At 42.2% G+C, this 24705-nt stretch overlaps 1 protein-coding gene across 1 annotated transcript in view; it reads left to right on the top strand.

The window, feature by feature from the left end:
* Window positions 1-18409: 18409 nt before the first annotated feature.
* Window positions 18410-24705, top strand: part of BIOF (biotin F) — a 55212-nt gene continuing 48916 nt past the window's right edge. The window contains exons 1-3 of the mRNA XM_087380517.1: window positions 18410-18700; window positions 18947-19089; window positions 19199-19306. Of these exons, the coding sequence (XP_087236643.1) occupies window positions 18460-18700; window positions 18947-19089; window positions 19199-19306 (492 nt within the window). The 5' untranslated portion in view covers window positions 18410-18459. The remainder of the gene's footprint in view (window positions 18701-18946; window positions 19090-19198; window positions 19307-24705) is intronic.

Here is a 24705-nt window from a genome sequence, read left to right as displayed (position 1 = left end):
GTCAGAAGAAGATTGCAGATGAGAAGAATGGAGTAAACCATCTGCATTTCTTCTTGTCCACACAAGAATTTGATCCGCAGTTGGTACTATCTATTGTCCTACATTGGCTGGATTTGGTCTCGCAACCGGCTTCACGTCCACCCCAGTAGCAGTATCCCAAAGCTCGTATGCGCTTAGGATGGTCTTCATCTTGAACTTCCAGAGTGGATAGTTAGTGCCGCCCAACTTTTCACTTTCGTCGAACGGTGGGATTCGCAGTCTTGCGAGCTGGGCCATCTCTCACAATCTGCTCGCAAACAGAAACACACTACCAAATCTTCTTACTAGAGCCCAAGCTCTGATACCATGTAAGAAAACAATACAACGTTTGTGCTCAACAGATAACAGGATCTCGTATGCAAGAGAGAAAAGTAGATAGTATGGAGAATCAAAAATTTTGATTACTATAAAACTGATACAATAGATGGCACTGCCTTCCAGTCATGCGCTTCTGTGTGAGAAGCTTCGATGGCACGCTGGAAACAGTAGAGGACGGAGGCTAGATGCTAAGGAATTAGGGTTGCTGTAGCCAGTGGTTAATATGGGCTTCACGGGTTTACTCTTATATAGCCACCGGTCATAGTCAGTTAGACCCAATTGGGAGCCGACCCAGTCGGCCCAAAACGGCCGACTGGAGGTTGGTCCTGAAATAGGCCATTGACCACACGTTAGAATCGTGGTGTAGAATAGAGCAACTAACCTACGATGTCCATTCGGCCCAGAGCCATTCGGGATTCATCTGGGGCTCCAAATGGGCCCTGTAACCCAAAAGTGGGCTACCCCAAGAAATGCTCCGTCTACCCTCAGTGCGGTCAGTCATGGGATGCCTTCCCGCACTTGCATGTAGCCTAGTTGGTAGTGTGCCAACTCTATCTGAAGCCGTCCAGCCATCAGGCCACACATGGCCCTCATCTGGTGTCCAAACTAGGACCTACCAGATAACTGAGCTACTCAAATGCCTTCTCCTCATATGGGGGGCTTACAACTAGCTGGTTCCTGTGCAATTACACGAGAGTGGAGCATTGATATCTAATAGGTCTTCCGTTCACATAGAGGAGGAGGAAGAGGCTTGGAGGAGTTGCTCCGCAAATATGAGGGGTCGTGGAGATCTATGTGTGTGTGTGTGTGTGTGTGTGTGTGTGTGTGTGTGTGAGAGAGAGAGAGAGGTCATCTCACGACTCCACGTTCTTTTAAGTGAAAGCCAATATTTTGAAATTTGAAAGGGAGGGAAGAAACATGCTTGAATTTCAAACAAAATATAGCTAGCATGCTTTGCTAGTTAGCACTGTCCCGGACAACAATCTTAGTGCATGTTAATGTGCTCCCACCCATCTATTATGAAGGCAATTCACAGTGTACATGCAGAAAAAGGTCGTCTACCAGCAAATTTGAGAATACAAACAAACAATTGCGGACGAGAGAACAAGAATGTACTCTTCTTTGCATTTTGGTAATGCTTATCACTCATTGAATCTTCAATGAGATTGAAGTTGGGTTTTGTTTGGTTGGGCGCACACATGAGGATATCGGATAAGGTTTTTAGCACAGTATCAAGAGAGCTGAAATATAAGGACATGGAGACAAGGGATGACTTGATAAGAAAATGTGGGAGGCAAGTTTGTGATCGCAAGGAAGGTAAAGTATGCTCCATGTTCAAAAGAATGTATGATTGGAAGAACTTTATTCTACCTTTCATACAAAACTACCTGATAGGTCATAGTGCTCCACACTAGTTGGCAAAATGGATTAAGAAGTAACAAGGCCTATAAAAAGGTCCCATTACCCTAATGAGTAGAAAAACATTTCATCTCGGTGGTGCCAAACCCTTTCCCACTTAGAGGCCTCCCCTGCCCCCCACCACTTGGAAAAATGTGCCCCAATTTTGATTTTTCTTAAAGGATGAAAAATTGGTGATGCAGTGGCAACACTATTCTCATGATACAACATGGGAACCTAAAAAACCTTAAAATCTATTAACTTTAGTTCCAAGTAAAGAAATGCATCCAACATGGTCTCCTATAAAAGAATTCAATGAGAAATCCAAAGGTGAAATAGAAGGCTTAAAAGCTTTATTACACACAAAGAGAAAATTCTTCTGACATTTCTTGATTGGAAGTCCTATTGGAAAGAACACAGTGTTGTTGTGATTAGAAAGACCTACCAATTGACAAAGGACTTTGAGAAAATGTGAGAAGATGATGTTAAGGCAGAATGGCCTTTATTTTGGCCAAATGTTGGTAACGACTTGTGCCCAGCTTGTGGCCTCTTTGAAAATCAATTTAAATTGCTACTCCCACATCCATATTGTGGACCAAAGAAGAGAGATTTCATGCCACAAGTAGACATAAATGTCCATTGTTTTGTTGAAGTTGGACCAATGACGATGAACATGAGAATGTGAAGTTCTGGGTTGCAAAAGTGGTGGACATGAGCATGGATGACCAGGGGAGAGAAACCACATTTATAATGGTATGGTATGAACCAAGGGGTAGGAAGGAGAACCAGGATAACAAGACACTGTATACTAGTTGTATGAAAATGAATAGGTCCCAAACCATGAAACAATATTAGAGGTTTCCATAGAGACAATCATAGTATCCTAGAAATCAAGGACAAATCAAACAAAGAAGCACATGGGGTATGATGTAGAAGAAAAAATAAAAATACCGCTACCAAGTCTTTTGCACATTATAGAGTTTTAAAAGATGCTTGCTAAGGAGGAAGTAGAAGGAGATAGAGCAAATGAAGAATGCCCATGATAACACAATTCAAGCATCTATAAAGACTGGAGATGACGGTGGTCAAACAACAGTGAATGAAGATGGAACCCAAGTGACAAGCAATGATGAATCAGACCTTCAAACAAGCAAATGTCACGATTGCCCATTTGTACTTAACTCAGTGTAAAGGTAGAATCAAATTATTAGAAAAGGCCGTGACAGACTCCTTTGTACAAAGCTTGTACAAAGACTCATCCAGATAAAATTCCAAGCACAGCTATTGCTATTTTTTGGAGTACAAAAGAGTCTTCCATGTCTCTTGTCTATTTAAAACTCTTAATTTGCTAAATCTTCAAGAGTGTTGTTGTTGTCTATATTGAATTTTAAATGCATTTTCATGGATTAAACCAAATTAATAATTTTTTATTTTGTAAGTGTTTTTTCATGGATTTAAATTAATAACTCAAGAATTTTTTAAAACATGAATAGGATTCTTAAAAACAAGAATTACAAAAGTACGATTTAATAGTAGTTTTTGCATTATTAGTGCAACATTATAGAGAGAGATTTTGAAATTTATTATGTGGAATTTGGAAACGACAGTGCCAAAAGGCTTTTGATTCCCGAATGAAATTTTCATAAGTAAACTTTCCATTTGAAAATGATTTTTAGGATTAGTCCAAATGTAGACATATGAGTCTTAAATTAAGTGTATTATGGCTGAGGCATTTGTAATATCCAAGTAAGCCTTGAAGGCCATCTCCTATGTCTTGAATCAAACTTGTCACATTTTCAAACATAGGAGGAGAACCTGTTGAGGGATCCACTAGAAAAAGTCCACGAACACTCCACAAGGAGGGTTACCAAAAAGCGAGTAAGAAAAACCGAGCAGAGCTATTACACAGAGCATAAAAAAGCGAGCAGACCATCCAAATCATTCATTTATTGTATTGGGGAAAGAATATTGTAACCAACATCAAATACAACTGAAAACATGAAAGGGCCAGAAGTGTGGTGTAGGAAAAGTTACTACTCCTTTCTGTAGGCTCTAAGCATCCTATTTCTCATAATAGGCACCTCTAAAGATCCCTTACCTCTCACATGGATGAACGAAATCTGTCTATATATGTATTACCTCTCACATGGATGATCAAAATCTATCTATATATGTATCTATTTCTTATTTACAACAAATAAAAGGAGCATAAGAAGCTTCAATTTTTGGATTATTTACCAACCTTTTATCCGTCTATCCTAACATCATATGAGCATAGAAATAAACTTTTATTTTGGCTTTTGCATGACACTGTATTGTACTTCAAAGCCACACACATTTTTCATGAATAATCTGAGGATAGAAGAGTTTCACAGTCTCCTTAATCATGGCACCTTAAATTTATGGAAATGGGGTAAGCCATTAGAGAAAGCATTTAGTAACAGCAAGGAAGCCATGCAAAGAATTAAGCCAGGCAGGCAATGATGCCAAATTAGTTCTCAAACAATCAAATCCCATCAGTCCACTTTCACGTACTTGCTTTATGTAGTGGAGCATATTTCATAATGCATCTAGTATTTTAATGGAAAAAAAGTTCATGCACAGTAGAGTGAAATACCAAAGGTACTGAAGCTAGTCCAAACCAAAAGATCTTCATTATTTCCATGTATATGAAAATCACAGCCCATCGACCTTGCACTTACAAAAAGTGTCCATGACATGTTTATGCAATAGATACTGAAGAAATATAGAGATGTCTCTTTCATCTACTCCACACTTGTTTGGCTCTACTTACTTTCAAACATTTGTAAAGACTAAAGGTATTGATATACCAAACCCACAAATCCTTGTTATTGTATGTGCAAAACATTACCAAAATTGAGACAGGGATCTCTTTTTATCTCCCATACATTGCCACCATTCTCCATACACTCTGCACATGTTAGAATTTTGCCACCTTCTTGTGCACCTACTCCATGCGTGCAAGGTTTCTACCATCGGCTAAGGCATGAAACAACTCCACCTTTGTAAGTGCAGCCTGATGCATGAATTGATGGACTTCTGCAACGAGACTGAGCACCGAAATGAATATGAAATATATGTGTTTGCAAGGCATGTATGCATTCTTTTTTGCATCACGTTGTGCGAAGTCCAAACAAGTGCAACGTGGAAACTCCGCAATTGTCACAGCATAACTAACCTTCTTAGCTATTGAGCCTGGAGTCCGCACGTGAAACACATGAGACACATTTGGAACAATGATATCCTCTTTCAAAACCTCGCCACTTTCTATCATTGCCTTCGCAATCCTTTCTTTGAATTCCTTACTCAATTTAGATCTCCATCTCACAATCTTTCCATCATGATGACATGGACGTGCATGGCTTACTGTGTTGCCTTGTTGCACTGGATCACCTTGCCCAACATCCTCAAGGACAAAGCCTGCTTTTATCAATTCAGCTATCTCTTCAATACTTAGAGAGGTTCCCTCAGCAACCTTCCACACACTAGGTGAATCCCCTGGCACACCTTGAATAGATCGATCCACGTTCCAAGTATGGGTCACCGTTGTATTGCAAAACCAAATAAATTGCTCTGTGATTCCATTTGGATGTTGTCTTCTACCTTTGAAGCATGGTGCAGACACTCCATGATCAGCCTCTCTACCCTGTGCATTAATCAACACCCCACACCTCCTTCTCATATCTTTCATGTACCCAAAGCATGTGACAACACTGTGTGGATCAGTTCTCCGTATTGCCCAATTGGCAACATGCACATCTGTCTCTTTACAAATTGGTTGACCTAAATGGCTTGCTATATTTGGCTTTCCTCTTTTACCAAGCACTCTATTTGCTGTCACTGTGATGTACTCGGGACGATGACTGTCTAGTTCATGCTCCTCAATAGGTAATCCTGAACCCCTCTTTCTTCTTGTTGTCAAGGGTTCAGTCATGGGTCTCTTCAACTCTGGAGAGTTCAATCCAGCCTCTTCTAGCACAACCTCTGTCAAATCCACAAGCTTATTTTGTTGTGCTCTACTTGAATTACCCTCAGAAACTCATCTTCGCAACACCTCCAAATCTGGTCCAGTCCCAGAGTGCTTTCCTAACATGTATGCATGATAATGGGCACTTTGTAAAGCACTCATTGCAAGATCTGAAACCGAAGCTTCTTATAGAGACACATATTTTTGCAACCCATGACCCGCTCTAATGCTAGAGTGCTTGTTCTCAGATAGATTTACTGTAGGTACAAAGCCAACATTTTCATGTTGCGTTAAGAACATGCCTCCCCATTGACTAACACGAATGTCCCAAAAGGCCATCCAGACTTGGAGGACAGTCAATTCACCTTCCTTCACATGGCTAGGAGACCAAAACTTTCTAATCCTATTTTTCCATTCATCTGCTGCGGCATCTGTGGTTGCGTTTCTCCAACTTCGGCATAATGATTTGTGTTCCTCTTGAAACTGGGAGGTAATGCAACGTCTTGTGTGATCAACCATACTCATTTTCCAATGGAAAATACAAGTTCTCTCTTTTCCCTCCATTCTATTTTTCGGCCCTCCATTGTACACAGTCCTTACAGCCAACCAATTTGAGCCAGCACTATCTACCATAAACCCTCGAAAGTCTGGTTTCTCAAATCCATTTTGCAACATTTGCTCATTTAACATGTGCCAAAATTGCACCTGTGCATCTGTATTCTGTACTTTAAACTCACATGTAGCAATGGTCAATAGCTCACATATATAGGGGTCATATACATGAGCAGCCATAGTGGCCCACCCTTTAACACGTTGTATGTGATCAAAATGCACCCACATTTGACCAAGATTTCCCCCAAGCCTCATTCTATTAACAAGATCTACTCCAGAGGCAGGGCCTATAGAGGACATTTTAAAAATATGAGGTTGACTCTTATCTTGTAGTTGGCCAGGAAACAATATACTTTGCAGGAAAGGATAAGTACATCTCCTCTTCAAGGCAAGGATTGCATCCAAGCCTCCATCACCAATGGAAGAATTCTTTCTTGCACACTTAATAGATCTTTGAAGGCGCCTCCGATGGCACAAAGGGGTTATTGTTTCCAGCATTTCATTTGGCCTTGTCTCAGTTAATTCTTCATGCTTAGTGTCTTCATCAACAAGCAACATATCCATCAATATGTCTCTTGTAACTGTCATCTCAATGTTCTTACAGGATGCATTTGGAGACACCTTAGCACGCATCAAAACCATGTCCTCTACCTGTTGTCTTTTCTGCCTTGAGATCCCTTGTTCCACAGGGTGGTTGTGCATACCCATATGAATTGCACATCTGGTAACTCTTTCACGGTCATGCGGGAGACAATAGTACATGATTGCAGCACATGGTTCTACACACTCTGGTGACTCACCACAATGCTTGCAAACTAATGTTCCTATCTCCTTGTTGAGTGGCCCTACAGAGGGTGTCTTCTTTAGCTTGCCTTTCCACTGTGTTTCATTTACTAAACCAGTGCGCTCATTGTAAGCACAATCCACATTAAAACTCTTGTGTGCTTGTTGTATACTCTGTCCAAATATGCCCATCACACCTCTAATCCATTCCTTTCATAGGAGAGCCTGAACTTATTGGTGGTAGCTCAAACAAAACATATCCATCATATCTCGCTGGAAGTTCTTGCACGACATGCATCGATTGCGCACTTGAAAAGGCGACATGCAAAGAGCTAGACAATGGAAGCCTTTGCAACTGATGGAAGGCAGCTCCCTTTCATGGCTTGAGCACCGCGTATTAATACGCGGTGCCAAAAAGTATTATATAAGCTCTTCTCTACAAAGTGCCAAAGTGCCAAAGTGCCTTCTCTACAAGCTCTTTATCCATGGAACCGACATATATCTTCGCCTTTTCATGGCTTGAGCACCGCGTATTAATACGCGGTGCCAAACTCTCGTATCAAAGCAAGCTGATATGACTTCCTTGCATGTGAGGAAGTAGCTTATGCTTGAATTATCACTTCCTCTTAGTTTGAATTCTGACTAATCACAGCGTTTGTACGTTTGTAGTTAGGGATTGAAGACTGTAGAAGGTATCCATTAGAAGAAATGGATCCCAACTCACAAGACACATATGATCTTGCCATCATTAGGCAGTATGAGAAAGACATGAAGAAGAAACAACGGGAGAAAAAGCGTATGAAGTGCAATTGTGAAGTGCGAGCTCTTAAAGACAAAGAAAAGCTCAAAATCTTTGCTATAGTTGTCAAAGTTTTCAAGGACAAGACTAAGGATACTCTCGCAGAAGAGAGACATGAAATCTGGAATCTAGTTAATCAACACCCTGTCGTGCGAGAAATCGTAACACCTTTTCTGTTAGTTCAGTTTTGCTATGCAGAGCATCCTCATTCCTTCAATGGTTTATTATTCACGAATTTAGTTTTACTATGCAGAGTGCCGTCCTCATTCATTCAATGGTTTATCATTTACAACGACGAATCTTCATTCAAAAAGCCGTTTCTGGTCTGCTTGGCCTGATCTCATTAATGCTTTGCTTGATCGACTCTTTAAGTTTTTATGTGTTCTATTTTGCACACATGCACTAATGGTACTAAAGTTGCAAATTCGTCAATGACAATATTGAATAGACAATAATTCTTTTAGGTACAGCGTCTCCCAAGTCATTTCTCTTATGTTGCTTGGGTCCTTACAGTAGATTTGCTGTGTGAAGTCCTTCTTATTGTTTGTTGAAAATCTGGTTCTATTTTGCTGGGCTAATCAATGATTTGTTTGGTCTGACTCTCTAATCCCTATGTTGGATTTCTACTTATGTTAGTTAATCAACACCTTGTCGTGCGAGAAATCTAGGCACAATCTAAACTGGAGGAGGCTTCTATTCAAACTACTATTGTTTCCAATGCGCACAACACATTAGCTCTTGTCAAGCAGCCATATTGTAAAGAGGCATTGTTCTTCAAGAATACAGCACTGTCCATGATGCTCAATACAAAGGAAAACATGCCTATTGAAAAAATCTCAAGAGTCCTTGGAGTCCCCCGTTGCACCTTGTACAAGGCAAAAACACAGGTAGAACCTAATGCTGATAAACTATTCTCATTGGTTGTATGTCATAAGCAAAAAAGATATCACAGATGAAATGAAAGAATTGGTATTCACATTTTGGAAAGATGAGACACGTGTATCCCCTAACAACAAGGACGCTTGTCGTAAACGAGTGGGAACAAAAAGTTACATAAAACACCCAATGCACCTGCTCGATGAGCCTCAGGTACAAATTGTATGCTTCTGCATGTTCTACTATTGTGAACTCTATGCTATTTAGCAAGAGTAACTCATGCTACATAGTCCTTCATGTCATAAGACTAGGGCACAGCATATTGCGATATCTTGCATGACAATTGAGAACCAGCATAGTTCAATAGCTCTGGATAAAGCCAAGTTGCATGGTCTACTAATAGGTAGGGTATGTTAACTAGCATGTGCTAATCACTCATTATGCTATCTAGATTGGTCTTCTAACAAGCATGGTTTGATAACTAACATTTGACGCATGCAAGTATTGGTTGCTAACTATCATGGTTTGATAACTTGATGATGCTAACTAGCATGATCTAATAACAAGCAGCGTATGATCTACATTATGCTTACTACCAAGGTCTCATAACTAGCATTTGATGCTTCCAAGTAGATGCTAGCTATCTGCATGGTGTGATAACTAGCATGGCCCATTAACTATATAATGTTAGCTAGCATGGCCCATTAACTACATAATCTTAGATAGCATGGCCCATTAACTACATTATGCTAACTAGCAGGGTCTGATAACTAACATTTGATCCTTCTACGTAGATGTTGCTAAGTAGCATGGTTTGATAATTACCATCGCCCATTAACTATATATTGCTAACTAGCATGATCCATTAACTACATTATATGCTAAGTAGCATGGTCACCTAGTAATCAAGGTCTGATAATGAGCATGGTTTGACCATGTTTATGCTAATTAGAATGGCCTTATTGTTGAGATATCGAGCTCCACTCGCGATATGCCAAGGTGACCGTTGTGCATTTATGTCACCGACTTGTTAGCTACAGATGGGGTTGGTACACCGCCCACGAATAATAGCTGGATGATAGCTATCCTTATCTACTCTAGTTCGTGGCTCAGTTAGTATGCCACCTTAGTTAGTTGAGTTTGGTTTTGAGACCCACATATAGGGTTCTTCTATTCCTTTGTACTTGAGTTCTTTTGGCTTTCACAACTAAGAAGAGGAAAACTGTTTTCAGCCTCCACCTTTGTGTGTATTCCCCCATTGTGCATGTGAGAAAGCCGCAAGTGAGACTCCTTCCCTCTCTCCCACTATCTTCACATGGTATCAGAGCCTTGTTCGTGGTAAGGAGCTCAAGAAAGCAAACCAAGTTCGCGGTGTCCTAGTAAGAGGACCAGTGTTGCTTTCCTATTTCGAGTTTGGGAGCAAATCTCTGCAGGTAGCACAGCCAGAAGTGCAAGAGTGCATTGTCTCATATTGAGACGTCCTTCGCGGTGTGGCGAGAGCGCAGTATATGCTGCGGGTGAGGGCAAAGCCCATGGTGACTTTATTTTTCTGATTCGAGGCCATTTCGGGGCCCGTTTTGAAGGCGGAAGTTCTTCGCATGCACTCAGAAAAAGGCACTGTTTTTGCTGTGCGACCACTGCTCGGCTAGTCGGTGAAAAGTTGCCACAAAAATTGCATCGTATGCCTGTGTGCAGAGATATTGGGAGTTGCAGAATCATGCTTGTTGCCCGTTAATGCAAAATCGTCACTAGGAAGTGACCGTGTGGTCAAATACCACTTTCGTCAGTTTTGCAGATCTGCCCGTGTGAGGCAAAAGCTGTGTTTTTCACAGTGACAGAATATTTTGCAGTGTTCTGTAATGGCGTCTGATTCTCTTTCACAGATTGTCACTGAAAAGCTTGACAAGAACAACTTCCAGGCATGGAAGTTTAGAATGACGAATTTCCTTATGGGAAAAGGCTATTGGGAGTTCATTATAGGAAATGAAGAAGAACCAGTTCTTCCTAATGTTCCCAATCAACAAGAAATGCAGGCATTTAAAGGATGGCATGAGAGAGCTAGAAAAGTTATGTACTGGCTGTCTATCAGTATTTTGGACTCTATGATTGTGCATATTCAGGATGCAAGTACGCCAAAGGAGGCATGGGATAATTTGGCAAAAATGTATAGCACAAATACACAAGCCAGGAAAATGCAGCTCAAATAGGAGTTGCACAATGTGCAAAGAGAAAATTTGAGCATAAATGACTACCACATGAAGGTGAAGAAAATTGTAGATGCACTTGCTTCCATTGGGTCGCCAGTGGAAGATGATGATCTAGTTTCTGTGATCTTGAATGGTCTAGGAAAGGATTATGCACAGTTTCGGACATCCATTGCCGTCCGTGAAAAATTTCCTGATTTTGAAGAGTTGTTTGCTCTTCTAATTTCTGAAGAGCAGAGAAATGGGGGTGCATCTTCTTCAGGAGGAACTTCAAAAGAAACTGTCTTCTACTCAAATGCTGGAAGAGGTAGAGGCAGAGGTAGAGGAGGCCGATCTGCAGGCCATGGTAGAAATCAGAATATGCAGCAAACTCAAGAAAACCAATCCTATGCAGGAGGACGTGGTAACTCTAGAGGCAGGGGGAGCCAAAGAGGCCGTGGTGGATGGCAGAGAGGCCAAAATGCAAACAACAATGTTGAATGCTACTGCTGTGGTAAAATGGGTCATATGGCTAAGGACTGCTACAAAAAGCAAAATGACATTATGAATGGAAAACTGCAGCAAGGCAATTATGCATCTTCCAGTAGACAAGGTGATGACAGAAATGAGCATCTATTTATGGTGCAGCATATGACCAATTCTGTGACAAGTGCAGAAGAACGAAATGATGTGCGGTATGTTGACTCAGGTGCGTCAAACCACATGACAGGTCATGCAGAATGGATGCAGGATGCAAGGAAAATGGAAAAACCAGGATTCGTGGAGACTGGTGATGATACTGCACATCCTATTGTGCAGATTGGTAAAATTCCTTTGTCTATGCAGGATGGGAAAAAGAAATACCTGTCTGATGTATTTCATGTCCCGAACATCACCAAGAACCTGGTTTCTATTGGTCAAATGGTTGAGCAGGGCTTGCAGGTCAGATTTAATCCTCATGGATGCTTTGTTGAGGATATGAAGAATAATGGTCGCTTGATAGCAAAAGGGCAGGATGTTTACGTTGGATGCGGACATGCCTGAATTAAGTGCAGCAATGTTTGCACATGGGACCGGTGTAGTTGCAGATATTGATATCTGGCATAAACGCTTTAGTCATGTTAATGTACAACGACTTAAATCAATGCAGGCCCAAAATATTGTTGCAGGATTGCCTAAATTCAAGGTTGCAAAAATGCATAAGGTGTGTGAAGCCTGTCAATTTGGAAAACAGGCAAGGAATCCATTTCCTAGGCGTGTTCAAGAGAGTAACAAGCCATTGGAATTAATCCACTCTGATGTGTGGACTACTAAAGCTGCATCTATTGGAGGCTGTCACTATTTTGTCACTTTTATTGATGACTTCAGCAGAAAACTTTGGGTGTATTTTATGAAAAAGAAAAGTGAAGTGTTGGGCACTTCAAAGCTTTTAAAGCTATGGTTGAAAAAGAAAAAGGCCTGCAAATAAAATGCCTAAGGTCAGATGGAGGGGGAGAGTACCTCTCAAATGAGTTTGCAAGGTTCCTGCAGGAGCATGGCATAAAGCAGCAATATTCATGCAGTCATACCCCACAGCAAAATGGACTTGCAGAAAGGAAAAACAGGCAGACGAGTTGAGGTCCAAGTTGGATCCAAAAGCTGAGAAGTGTGTCTTTATTGGTTATTCTCTGCAGCAGAAAGGGTATAGATGCTATAACCCTTCTTCTCGTAAGTTTACAGTGAGCAGAGATGTTGTTTTTGATGAGATGAGCAGCTGGTATAAACCAGTAAATGTGATGATTGATGTAGATGCACAAAATGGTAATGTTGCATAGAATTCACAGCAGCAATCACAAAATATCAGTGGACCTACAGTGTCCTTTAGCAGTGGTTCACATACTTCGCCATGGACAGGCAGATTGAGATCAGGAGAATCTCCTCAAAGCAATGCAGATAGTGGTACGCAGGTATCACGAAAAGGAAAAGAGAAGGTAGATCAGCCCATGTTTGATGTGAATGCAGGTCCCTCTTATGTGGATGGTGAATCCAGTGGCTCAGAACAAAGCATTGATGATGAGTTGGGTATTCCTTCTGTTGTTACACCTGGAGTAAGGAAGACCAGGGATGTTTTGGGAGCACCTGGAAGTGAGCCTATTTTGCGCAGGTCTACCAGAGCTAGGTATCCTGTGGATAGGCTGAAATATGATGGATTTACAGCCATTCACTATGCCTATATGGTCAAAGTGATACAGGAACCAGAACCTACTTCTTTTGAGCAAGCCATGGGAAATGAAAAATGGGAGAAAGCCATGGATGAAGAAATGGATGCCTTGGAAGCAAATGCTACATGGGAATTGGTGCCTTTGCCTAAAGACAAGAATGCAATTGGCTGTAAGTGGGTTTATAAGATCAAGCACAATGCAGATGGTTCTGTGAATAGATACGAGGCAAGATTAGTTGTCAAGGGGTATGCACAGACATATGGCATTGATTATGAAGAAACATTCAGTCCGGTTGCAAGGATGGCAACTGTAAGAGCAGCCATTGCTATGGCTGCATCAAAGGGATGGTCTTTACATCAGATGGATGTAAAGAATGCCTTCTTGCATGGTGATTTGCAAGAAGAGGTCTTTATGGAGCAGCCAGCAGGTTATGTTCATGCTATTCATCCTGAGTTTGTTTGCAAGTTGAAGAAAGCCTTGTATGGCTTGAAGCAAGCACCTAGAGCATGGTCTGACAAGATAGGACAGTATCTTGTCACGATTGGCTTTTAGATTTCCAAGGCAAATTTCTCACTCTATGTGAGAAAAACAGAGAAAGGGATTATGCTGCTTGTCATTTATGTTGATGATTTGATCATCACAGGTGATAGTGATGAAGATATCCTTCATGTGAAAATGCTATTGAAGCAGAAGTTTGAGATGAAGGATTTGGGAGAGCTGCGTTATTTCTTGGGCATTGAGGTGATTAGATCACCAAGTGGGATACAGCTCTTGCAGAGGCAGTATGGATTGGACATGCTGTCCAAATATGGGATGACAGGCTGTAAACCTATTTCAGTTCCTTTGGAGTAGAATGTGAAGCTAAGCACAGATGCAGGTGAGCTTCTGGAAGACCCTACTATGTACAGACGCATAGTAGGAAGTTTGATTTATATGACTATTACCAGGCCAGATTAAAGCTATGCTGTTGGATTGGTAAGTCAGTTTATGCAGGCTCCAAGGAAACCGCATTTGGATGCGGCTAGACGCATACTCAGGTATGTGAAGTCCACATTGCAGTATGGACTATTTTATGAGGCTGGGGTTCAGATACAGTTGCCTGGATACACTGATGCTGATTGTGCTGGTAGTATTTCTGATAGACGATCTACCAGTGGATATGTGTTCTCTTTTGGGAGTGCTGCAGTCACTTGGAGCAGCAAGAAACAGCCTACAATTGCCTTGTCGAGCACAGAGGCTGAGTACAGGGGTGCAGCAATGGCTGCATGCGAGGTAGCTTGGTTGCATAAGCTACTCTATGATATGCATCAGTCTACAAATGGGCCAGTTGTCATTTGTTGTGACAACATGAGCAGTATACACTTGGCAAATAACCCAGTCTATCATGCTAGAACAAAGCACATTGAGGTGCATTATCACTATGTGCGGGAGAAGGTTTTACTAGGTCTTATTGATCTAGTTTATGTCAGCACAGAGGATCAGGTAGCTGACATATTCACGAAGGTATTGGGTGCAGAGAAGCTGCGCAAGTTCAGAGACCTACTTGGTGTGCAGGAATTGGGATTGAGCTCGAGGGGGAGTGTTGAGATATCGAGCTCCACTCGCGATATGCCAGGGTGACCGTTCTGCATTTATGTCACCGACTTGTTAGCTACAGATGGGGTTGGTACATCGCCCACGAAGAATAGCTGGATGACAGCTATCCTTATCTACTCTAGTTCATGGCTCAGTTAGTATGCCACCTTAGTTAGTTGAGTTTGGTTTTGAGACCCACATATAGGGTTCTTCTATTCCTTTGTACTTGAGTTCTTTTGGCTTTCACAACTAAGAAGAGGAAAACTGTTTTCAGCCTCCACCTTTGTGTGTATTCCCCCATTGTGCATGTGAGAAAGCCGCAAGTGAGACTCCTTCCCTCTCTTCCACTATCTTCACACTTATAACAAGCATGGTTGAACCTACATTATGCTAACTATCACGATCTTATAACAAGCATGGTTGGACCTAGATTGTGCTAACTAGCACAGTATGGTTAGACCTATATTATGCTAACTAGCATGGTGTAATAACAAGCAGGGTTTGCTAAATAACATGTTGACATATTAAGCATTGTCTGATAACTAGCATGGTCAGACACTAAGCACGGTCTAACATTTTGCAGTTGAGTTCTTCCATAGGTTCAAAGGAAGACATCCAGACTGCAACATTGGTATGAGAGTTGAGATAATGAAGCCTTTTTTTGTACAGAGGTTGGGGGATAAATACACATGCTGCTGTGAGTACCATGTGCAAATGATCTTTCTAAAGGATGCGTTGAACCACATGCGGTCTCTTACATTTGGGCTCCATGGAGAAGGATGCATTTGCTCATGCAACATTTGTGCCATAGGTGGTGGCACAAGCATTGGCTACTTGGCTTCATGTCACACTTTCAAAGGTACCATACATCTATGGGGGGTCTATGGGAGTCAATGCTTTGCCCAAAGGAGATTGATGCAGCCTTTCATAATAGAAATTGTCTCATGGAAGAATGCAAAAAATGTGGTCTGAAGAAGTTGAAAACATGCTTCTTGAATACAACACTCAAAAGACCAAACGTGGGGGACAAGAGCAAAAGATCCACAAGAGCGAGTCTATCCAACTTCTATGATGGACTTCATTCCACACCACACACATAAACTTGTGTGTATGCATACAGGTATTTGAATTGGGGTCCTCATTCCCAAATCCACACACTCACACCGCATTGGCTTCTCACATGCTTAGCCAAAAAACACTTACCTATGCATTCCTCTTGTTTCATTCATAGAGATATTCCAACATTCCATCTCAATGCCAAATGTGGTATGGATAAAGATTGCCAACAGTATGTGATTTCCAACCTAGCAAGATTTGTACTATGGGAAGGGTAAGGTGTTTTGCCAAGTACAATTGTTGGGTCTTCTACCATTTGTACTAATGCAGTGGCAATGTTCAACACATTGCAAAGAATAGAGAGGTCATATGAGTTCGATAGGATTAATGATTTCTTGCAGTTGCATGGGAGGCATGGAGAAGAATGAGAAAGGGGGTTCCAACGTTGTACAATGCAAATGCCATACTTTTGGACATGCCCAAAACCATGGCGATGGAGGGTTTTGAAGGTGTGCCTGGATGGAATGTGTGTTCCGGAAGCAACCCTTGGTCTTAGTGTTGCGATATTGGATATTCCAGGTGGTGATTGTTGATCTCTTTTGCTACCTATAGATGGGAGATAGAGTTACGAATTGGGAGGCATGATCTGCATGTACATGACTGCATTCATTTGCATGGAGTGGATACTTTTAAAAAGAGAGTGACGGTAGACAAGTAATGAACCCTTATCTTGGATAGCAGTTTTGAGCTATAAGTGTACTATTCATTTGAAAGACTTTCTAGCATGTTTGCTAGAAAATGCTTAATGTTTTTGTTGCATGTCATGCTTTCTAGCTTATGTTTTGCATGCTACTCTAGGATATGGCTCTTGATTTGTATATTTTATGTTGCAAATTGTGTGCACCAAAATTGTAGGAAGAAATAGCAAGCCTAAGTGGAATAGACGTTGGTCAACCTAAAAAGTAATGTATGGACTCATCTTCTTCCAAAATCAGAATGGAGCATGGATAGTGATGGCAAAAAACCATTGAGAGGAAGTTTGAAGAAGAGTGAATGTTCTTGTAATCCCTCTTTCTCCGCATTTTGCAGGGAGGGTGGAGTGGTTGGGATATGCTTATTAAAGTAGGTGGGTCCATCGAGGGAGTGGCAATGGTTGGTGTGCATGTCATGGGTGTGGATTCTGATCAATAGATTGGTGTGCATGTTATGGGTGTGGATTCTGATCAAGCACGTGCATGCATGCTTCTTCCACAGAAAGACAAATTTTTAACTTCAATCACAAACCTAAAGGTTCATGCAAGTACCCCCCACTACCCCCCCCAACAATAGAACAACCCTTTTAGACTAGTGCACATCACAATGCAAAGCGTGGGTGCATGCACCTATGAGAGAGAGAGAGAGAGAGAGAGAGAGATCTTACATGCACGTGTGTGTGTGAGGTATGCGCGTATACACATGCACATGCGCCCACACACACATACTCTCTCTCTCTCTCTCTCTCTCATTAGTAGAAATGAAAAACAAAAAGATACATGATTCCAAGTTCTTAATATGCACAACCATGCTATCTTTCAAGAAACATGAGGAATCTAGAGTGAGGGCTTAGAGCTCCTCTAAATGTGCAATGTACTCCCTAAAGGTAGACATATTTACATCTATTAGCACCCTTGTGCATATGTACAATACGGTTCCAAATTGGGCCTCAAAGTGAGCACGCACACACACACATGTTGCCCACTTTGTACGCATGCAAGTGCATGTAGTTTCTTCCTTTTTATGGGTGCATGTAGGCTTTTGCCATAGAAAAAGGAAATTATTAATGCAACGAGATGCCTCAAAGATTCATGTTGGGTTATCGTGTGTGTGTGTGTGTGTGCACGCGCGCGCGTGTGTGTGTATGTGAGAGAGAGAGAGAGAGAGAGAGAGAGAGAGAGAGAGAGAGGGGGGGGGGGGGGGGAGGAGGAGGAGGAGGACAATTTTTTTAAATGTTAAGCCACAAGGCACGGGGACCTCTCGGGGTCATTAGACGTCGATCCTTGGGATCAATTAACAACAAAAGCCACTCTTGTAGTCTCCATAAGAGACGCACACACGTGCCACGTCGCACAAAGGGGAAATTGTTATTTCTCAACTGGTTGGGGGTAAAAAATATCGATCTTCTTCTTTTGGGGAAAAAATATACTTAGTATGATGTAAGCATTGCCTTCCAGCAGGTAGCTACACTTTTGTAAAAAAGTGTCACACAGTTTGTTACCAAGTGGCCCCCTTCCATTTTGGTTTAATCTCTCTCTCTCTCTCTCTCTCTCTCTCACACACACACACACAGAGTTTGCAAATCATTCGGACTTTCCTATGCACGGGAGTCCATCGGAGGTGTTGCAAATTAATCATCCAATGATATTGACAATTGTTTTCCTTTGACAAAAGCAATTTGAACGCAATGCAGTGCTGAGGAGAGTAATTGTACTCACTTGTTTGTTCTGTTTTGTATGTTGTTCTCTTAGGGAAGAAAATATACGTAGGAGTTGTTCTCATTTGTATGTTGTTCTTTCTCAAACGTGTCTTTGTGAAGGATTTTTGCATTGTTTGTGAATTAGGGGAGGAGCAAAAGCTTGTGCAGGCCTGGTGGCTATGGCGTCCTCGTGGGAGCTCTGGCTCGATCGCTCCCTCTTTGCTCTCTCCCAGTCTACTCTTCTTCGTTCCCTCCGCCCCGTCTTCCCTCACCCTTCCCCTTCTTCGCTTCCCGATCCCCCTGCTTCCTCCTCTCACCTCCAGATTTTCCATCGCCTTGGCCCCTGGGACCGCTCTTCCGTCGAAGTCGAAATTTGTCAAGATACTTTTCAGCATTGGCTCCACAATTCTCCCAGTTGTGGTACCTTCCACCCCATTTCTCATTGCTGCCTGCTTGTATCGTGAATCGTGCTGCATGCACAATGCAGCTTGCATTTCATTGTAGCGGCGTTTGGTATTCTCTTCGCCTGTACCGTCTTTGCGCAGCTTATTTTTGACCGTTTCACAGAATCTGAACGGTGTAACTTACGCTACAGAGTGTCGTCGTTACTTATGTCATATAACGTAGAGGTTGCACTGATGTTTTATTGACTCACTCGTGCGCCAGGGGACGAAGTTTATAATTCCGACCTGGCGCTAGAACGTGCCTCGGGATTGAATGCAGAGCTTAGTCACAAGTTGGTTTTATTTTCTGGGAATGATTATCTCGGCCTGTCTGCGCATCCTGCCGTTAGGAGCGCTGCGTCGAAGGTGCGGCGTAGTGACTAGGCCTCTAAAGGAAACCATTAATCAGCTATTTCGTCGTAGATTGTGCGGAGTCGTGCATTTTGTATGAAACTACTTCGGGCATCTTGTGCAGGCCGCTTTAGAATTTGGGATGGGTCCGAGGGGCTCAGCGTTGATTTGTGGTTATACATATCAGCATCGTCTGCTGGAATCAGCACTTGCAGATTTAAAAAAGACGGAGGTACGCTTTACACTATAATTTGCTTCTAGAAACAATTTCCGGGGGGCTCTGACGTGCAAATAGAGTGCTCTTTTTACGTGTGAGATCTCACAAAACATCGTTTAATAAAATAGCAAAATCTGTTTGTCATTCGTATAAGTGGTGGAACTAATCTTTGATTGTATAGAGCCGATCCCAGAAAGGCACCTTATGCTGAAAAATAATGATAACTTTGTTGGCTAATTGCCATGCCATCATGGCAAATGAAACTAGTGAGCTTCCATGTGAGTATGCTACAAACACTTTACAAGTGTCCCGGATAGTCAACAGGTTTTGAAGGTTACTACAAGGTCTGTTTGGGAGAATCCGCAGAAGAGGAGACACGTCATCCTAACCCACAGACTCCATCTACTAGAGTCTCCCTTGACCCATAGGTGAGTCACTAGCTAACTTGGGCTAGCTAGGGATGTAATAATTTTTTATGAGTGGCAATTCAATGCTATCTAACAACTATTTAGGGCTTGCCAAGAATTCATTCTTTCTGATTATATATGTACAACTCGTGTTGGGTATTTCAAGAATAAGATGTTTTTGCCATACATGAGTCTAAACGTTTATAGATTGATTGATAGCACTTAGCATGATAGACTGGGTTATTTGCCAAGTATATACTGCTCATGTTGTCACAATAAATGACAACTGGCCCATATGTAGACTGATGCATATCATAAAGTAGCTTATGCAACCAAGCTACCTCACATGCAGCCATTGCTGCACCCCTGTACTCAGCCTCTGTGCTCGACAAGGCAACTGTAGGCTGTTTCTTGCTGCTCCAAGTGACTGCAACACTCCCAAAAGAGAACACATATCCACTGGTATATCTTCTATCAGAAATACTACCAGCCCAATCAGCATCAGTGTATCCATGCAACTGTATCTGAACCCCTGTCTCATAAAATAGTCCATACTGCAATGTGGACTTCACATACCCGAGTATGCGTCTAGCTGCATCTAAATGCCGTTTCCTTGGAGCCTGTATAAACTGACTTACCAATCCAACAGCATAGCTCAAATCTGGCCTGGTAATAGTCATATAAATCAAACTTCCTACTATGCATCTGTACATAGTAGGGTCTTCCAGAAGCTCACTTGCATCTGCGCTCAGCTTCACATTCTGCTCCAAAGGAACTGAAATAGGCTTACAGTCTGTCATCCCATATTTGGATAGCATGTCCAATCCATACTGCCTTTGCAAGAGCCGTATCCCACTTGGGCTTTCTTGAGCTCCTTACCACGAACCAGGCTCTGATACCATGTAAAGATAGTGGGAGAGAAGGAAGGAGTCTCACTTGCGGCTTCTCACACACACAATGGGGGAATACACACAAAGGTGGAGGCTGAAAACAATTTTCCTCTTCTTAGTTGTGAAAGCCAAAAGAACTCTAGTATAAAGAAATAGAAGAACCCTATATGTGGGTCTCAAACCAAACTCAGTTAACTAAGGTGGCATACTAACTGAGCCACGAACTAGAGTACATAAGGATAGCTGTCATCCAGCTTTTATTCATGGGCGGTGTATCAACCGCATCTGCAGCTAACAAGTCGGTGACATTAATGCACAACGGTCACCTTGGCATATCACGAGTGGAGCTCGATATCTCAACATTTATTATCATTTTTCTTCAATTGGGGTTGCGTATGGGGAATTGTTGGGCTTGATGAAGCCAGCTCTAATAAAATTCCTTCAAGTATGTCTAAATCCTCGTTCATATCTTGCTGAGCTGAGCCGGTAGGGATGCTTGCTTGGTAGCAAAGCTTTTGGGAGAAGGTGATCTTTCGGCCAAACGAGTGGTAACTTCAAATAATCAATTCCTACAACTCCTACAACAATGCCTCTTGTTTTGGGTTGGTGTCTAAATGTTCTATTATAAATCGACTTAGATCAAATAGAACTTCTCACCTCAATGTAATCTTGAGTTAGTTGCATGGCCAAGGTTAGGGGCCTAGGGGAAACATCCTGAAGCCACGGAATGCAACTGATCGATAGGTATGATCTAGAACTTTTCTAAATATCGATGCGACCTTGAGTAGTCGGCTATCCACCCATTCAAAGATTTTCAAGATGGCTGCCTTGGACTCTATGTTTCTTTCAACGCTTTGGCCAAGGCTCCATTTAAGGCTATTGACTCTACGGGAGAGAGAGAAAGCCAGGCTCACTTAGCTATACTATGGGAGATGATATCCTTTGAACTCTTGGAGTTTGTTAGGATCAGGACCTTTTGGCCACCAATCTGGCCATAAAATTGGGAGATTGTCGGAAATGAATGAGGGTTTCCCTTGTGTGGATTCTCAATCTCCTCAATAACGATGGAAATCATTTTTGTGAGACATGAAGATGTAACTGGGCCAATTGTTGTGCTGATCTCCTTAAAGAGCTGCTTGAATTGTGTTTGATATACTTGGCCCATGTCTCAAAATTGAGGAAACCCTTGCTCACAAGTTCCAAGTTCATAGGTGGTCTTGTAGTCTTATGGCCTGAAACTACAAATGTACCAATGAATGTCCAAGTGTAGGCCATTGAGAAACCTCATTGTCTACCTTTTCTCCCCTTCCCTCTATAGTCAGGTGGCCACTTTGTGAACCAGGTTGGCCAACTCATTGGATCCCTAGAAAGCTCAAAGAATTGGGTCTCCAAATGGTCCAAGTACTATCCAAGTACCGAGATGAAAGAAAGTGTGTTGTGACTCATGATGTCTTTCACAAGCTCCTTCCACTTGTATTGAGGTATTTTTAGCTCTTCATTATAGTGATATGCGGCCACTTGTGCCACCAAGTGACAACTTCACCTAAAAGACGCGTAGAAGCAAGGATACACTTCTTGTTGTGCTTGGTGGGGGTCATAGAGAAGTAAACTGGCTATGCTGTACAAATCGAATGGTCGGTTTACGATCGTGCCTTGAAAACTGAGTTTCTTGGGAAAGGAAGACCTAATTGGCTCTGTCATTTCGTTGGTAGAGTCTCTAATACGTTTGGTTTGATGAGAGATAGGAATAGAGTTCAATCTAGTTCTTTTGCCTTCTGAGCCTCGTGGTCAAGTTCTTTTTTGGCTTCTAGGCAGCCCAATCATTTTCTTTGGCTTTTTTGGCCGCCCGATCGTGTACCTTCGCTATGTGGTCCTATTCTTTTCTCACATTTTGGAGCTGTAAGACCTAAGTGATGAGGGTCTATGAGTGTTATTCTTGCATTTGGACCATGGCCAACATGGCAGATAATGTAATGGGTGCTTTTGGCTGGGGCTCACTTGGTGTGGACCAGTGTCACAAGAAACGTTTCGTCTGTTTCGCCGTTTCGTGGTCTGTGCTGATGCTGCTGCTGCTGTTCTGCCCACACATACTGATGTGGCTGCTGCTGGTCTTCCTCCTGCTGTGCTGCTGCCCATGCAGGCTGCCACTTGGCCTGCTCAGACCCTTATGCGCTGTCCAAAGCTCCTACTGCTACATAGGTACCATGCCATGGGCTGAGGATGCCCATAACATCACTGGCTATCCAATCACAGTGTTTGGTGACATCTGCCATAAAGAGGGCTGCATAGTGCTGGTTTGAGTAGTCTATAATGTAGTATGTGTCTATATAACGCTAGGTGAAGATGCAGTTGCATAGGCCTCGAATCTCGTAGTAGCAAGGGCATCCCATTAGTACATGCTTCTCTATCTCCACCTCCTATGTGTCACATAGGGTGCATAAACTGAGTTCTTTACAGTGTCGTGTGTTACGCAGGGTTCATAAGCTGAGTTCTCTAGAGTGTTGTGTGTGGCTGCATTCTGGAACTTGTGAGATGACGTGCTGAGTTGACCCATAGCCACTCAAACTCTACAGGTGCACTTGTGAGTGCCCCAGCATTAGGTCATGTCTGATCACTCGATGGAGCTCCTACTATGTAACGAGGAAGGAGGGAGCATCCAAGGACTACTGATATGAGGGAGGTGATCAGTGGACATGCAGGAACCATCTGGATACTTGTGCATACCAGCATGTATTGTCCCATCTGCCTGCAAGCTGCATGGATGACAAAAGGGCCCTCCAAGGTAGTCTAAGCGTTGCCATACTGGCCTGTCTCAGGCATGTGGCGATCTGTAATGAAGCATCAGTGTGGAGAGGTCGTGCTTCGAACTGTGCTAGGATGATGTTGTGTGGAGTCCCCCTGAACTCTGAGCGAGATTTTCCGAGCGAAGAAGAAACTGAGCAAAACCCACCAAAATGACATTACTACATAGTCCGTTTTTGAATGATTCAAAAGCTAATTTCGGGGTTTTGGGACACTTTGGACGCATTAGTGATGTCAAAATATCCAAATTTTTGTGCTCCATGTTAGGAAAAAAAATCCCACGACATGTTCTAGCCTACAAAAAAACTTTCTCGAAAATGCTATGAAATGCTACATGTTTTGATGATGTTTAGGATAAGTGGCAATATGAGAAGGGCAAAGTCAAGGAAACATTATGATGATGTTAATGTTGATGCAATTTTGGGCAAATTTTTATGCGTAAATCAGGCCACACCAATGCATTCGGAGTGGCCCAAAACTCCAAAAAATTTTGATGGAGAATTTGGACATTTTGACATCTCCAATGCGTCCGGAGTCCAACGACGTTCGAATCACCAAAATTGGGCTTTAGATGAGGGAGGTTTTCATACAATTTTTTTTGCCTAGATCAGGCCGGGCCGGTGCGGCCTGATCTAGGCAAAACAAATTTCCTCTAAATGTCATTTCTTCCTCATCTAAAGTTTGATTTTGGTGATTCAAAAGTCGTTTTGGGGGTTTCTCATCTGAAGTCCGATTTTGGTGATTCAAAAGTTGTCAGAGGGTTTTGGGGCACTCCGAACGCATTGGTGATATAAGAATCTCCAAATTCTATATCAATATTTTGCTCCATGTTAGGAAGAAAAATTTCAATAACAAGTAATGCTAATAGCAACATGTTCTAGCCTGCAAAAAAACTTCTATGAAATGCTACATGTTTTGGTGATGTTTAGGAGGAATTGAATGTAAATGGTAATAGGAGAAGGGCAAAGTCTCAAGGAAACATTATGATAATGTTGCATGTGATGATGGCAGATAGATTAGTTGTAATGAAGGGAGAAAAGGGCCAAGTTAGAGGCCCTTTAGGTGGAAAATGTGGAGGGACTATATAAGTCCCCATCCACCCCCTACTATGTACTTTTGGATGTGACATCTAATCCTATCTACTCTTCCACCTCCTTCTTGCTACTCTCTCTCTCTCTCTCTCTCTTCTACCTCATTCTCTCACTCTTGCCTCTCCTCTTTCCCCTGTTTTCCTATCTCTCTCTCTCCCTTCTGCTCCTCTATCCCCTTTCTCCAAATTTGTCCCTATCCCTTTTCTACATTGGTATCAGAGCTC

Source organism: Dipteris shenzhenensis, chromosome 10 (genome assembly GCF_047967505.1).
Source record: "Dipteris shenzhenensis isolate YYH24624 ecotype China chromosome 10, Dip_SZ_1.0, whole genome shotgun sequence".
Taxonomy (NCBI): Eukaryota; Viridiplantae; Streptophyta; class Polypodiopsida; order Gleicheniales; family Dipteridaceae; genus Dipteris; species Dipteris shenzhenensis.
This window is presented reverse-complemented; position numbering and strand designations above follow the sequence as displayed.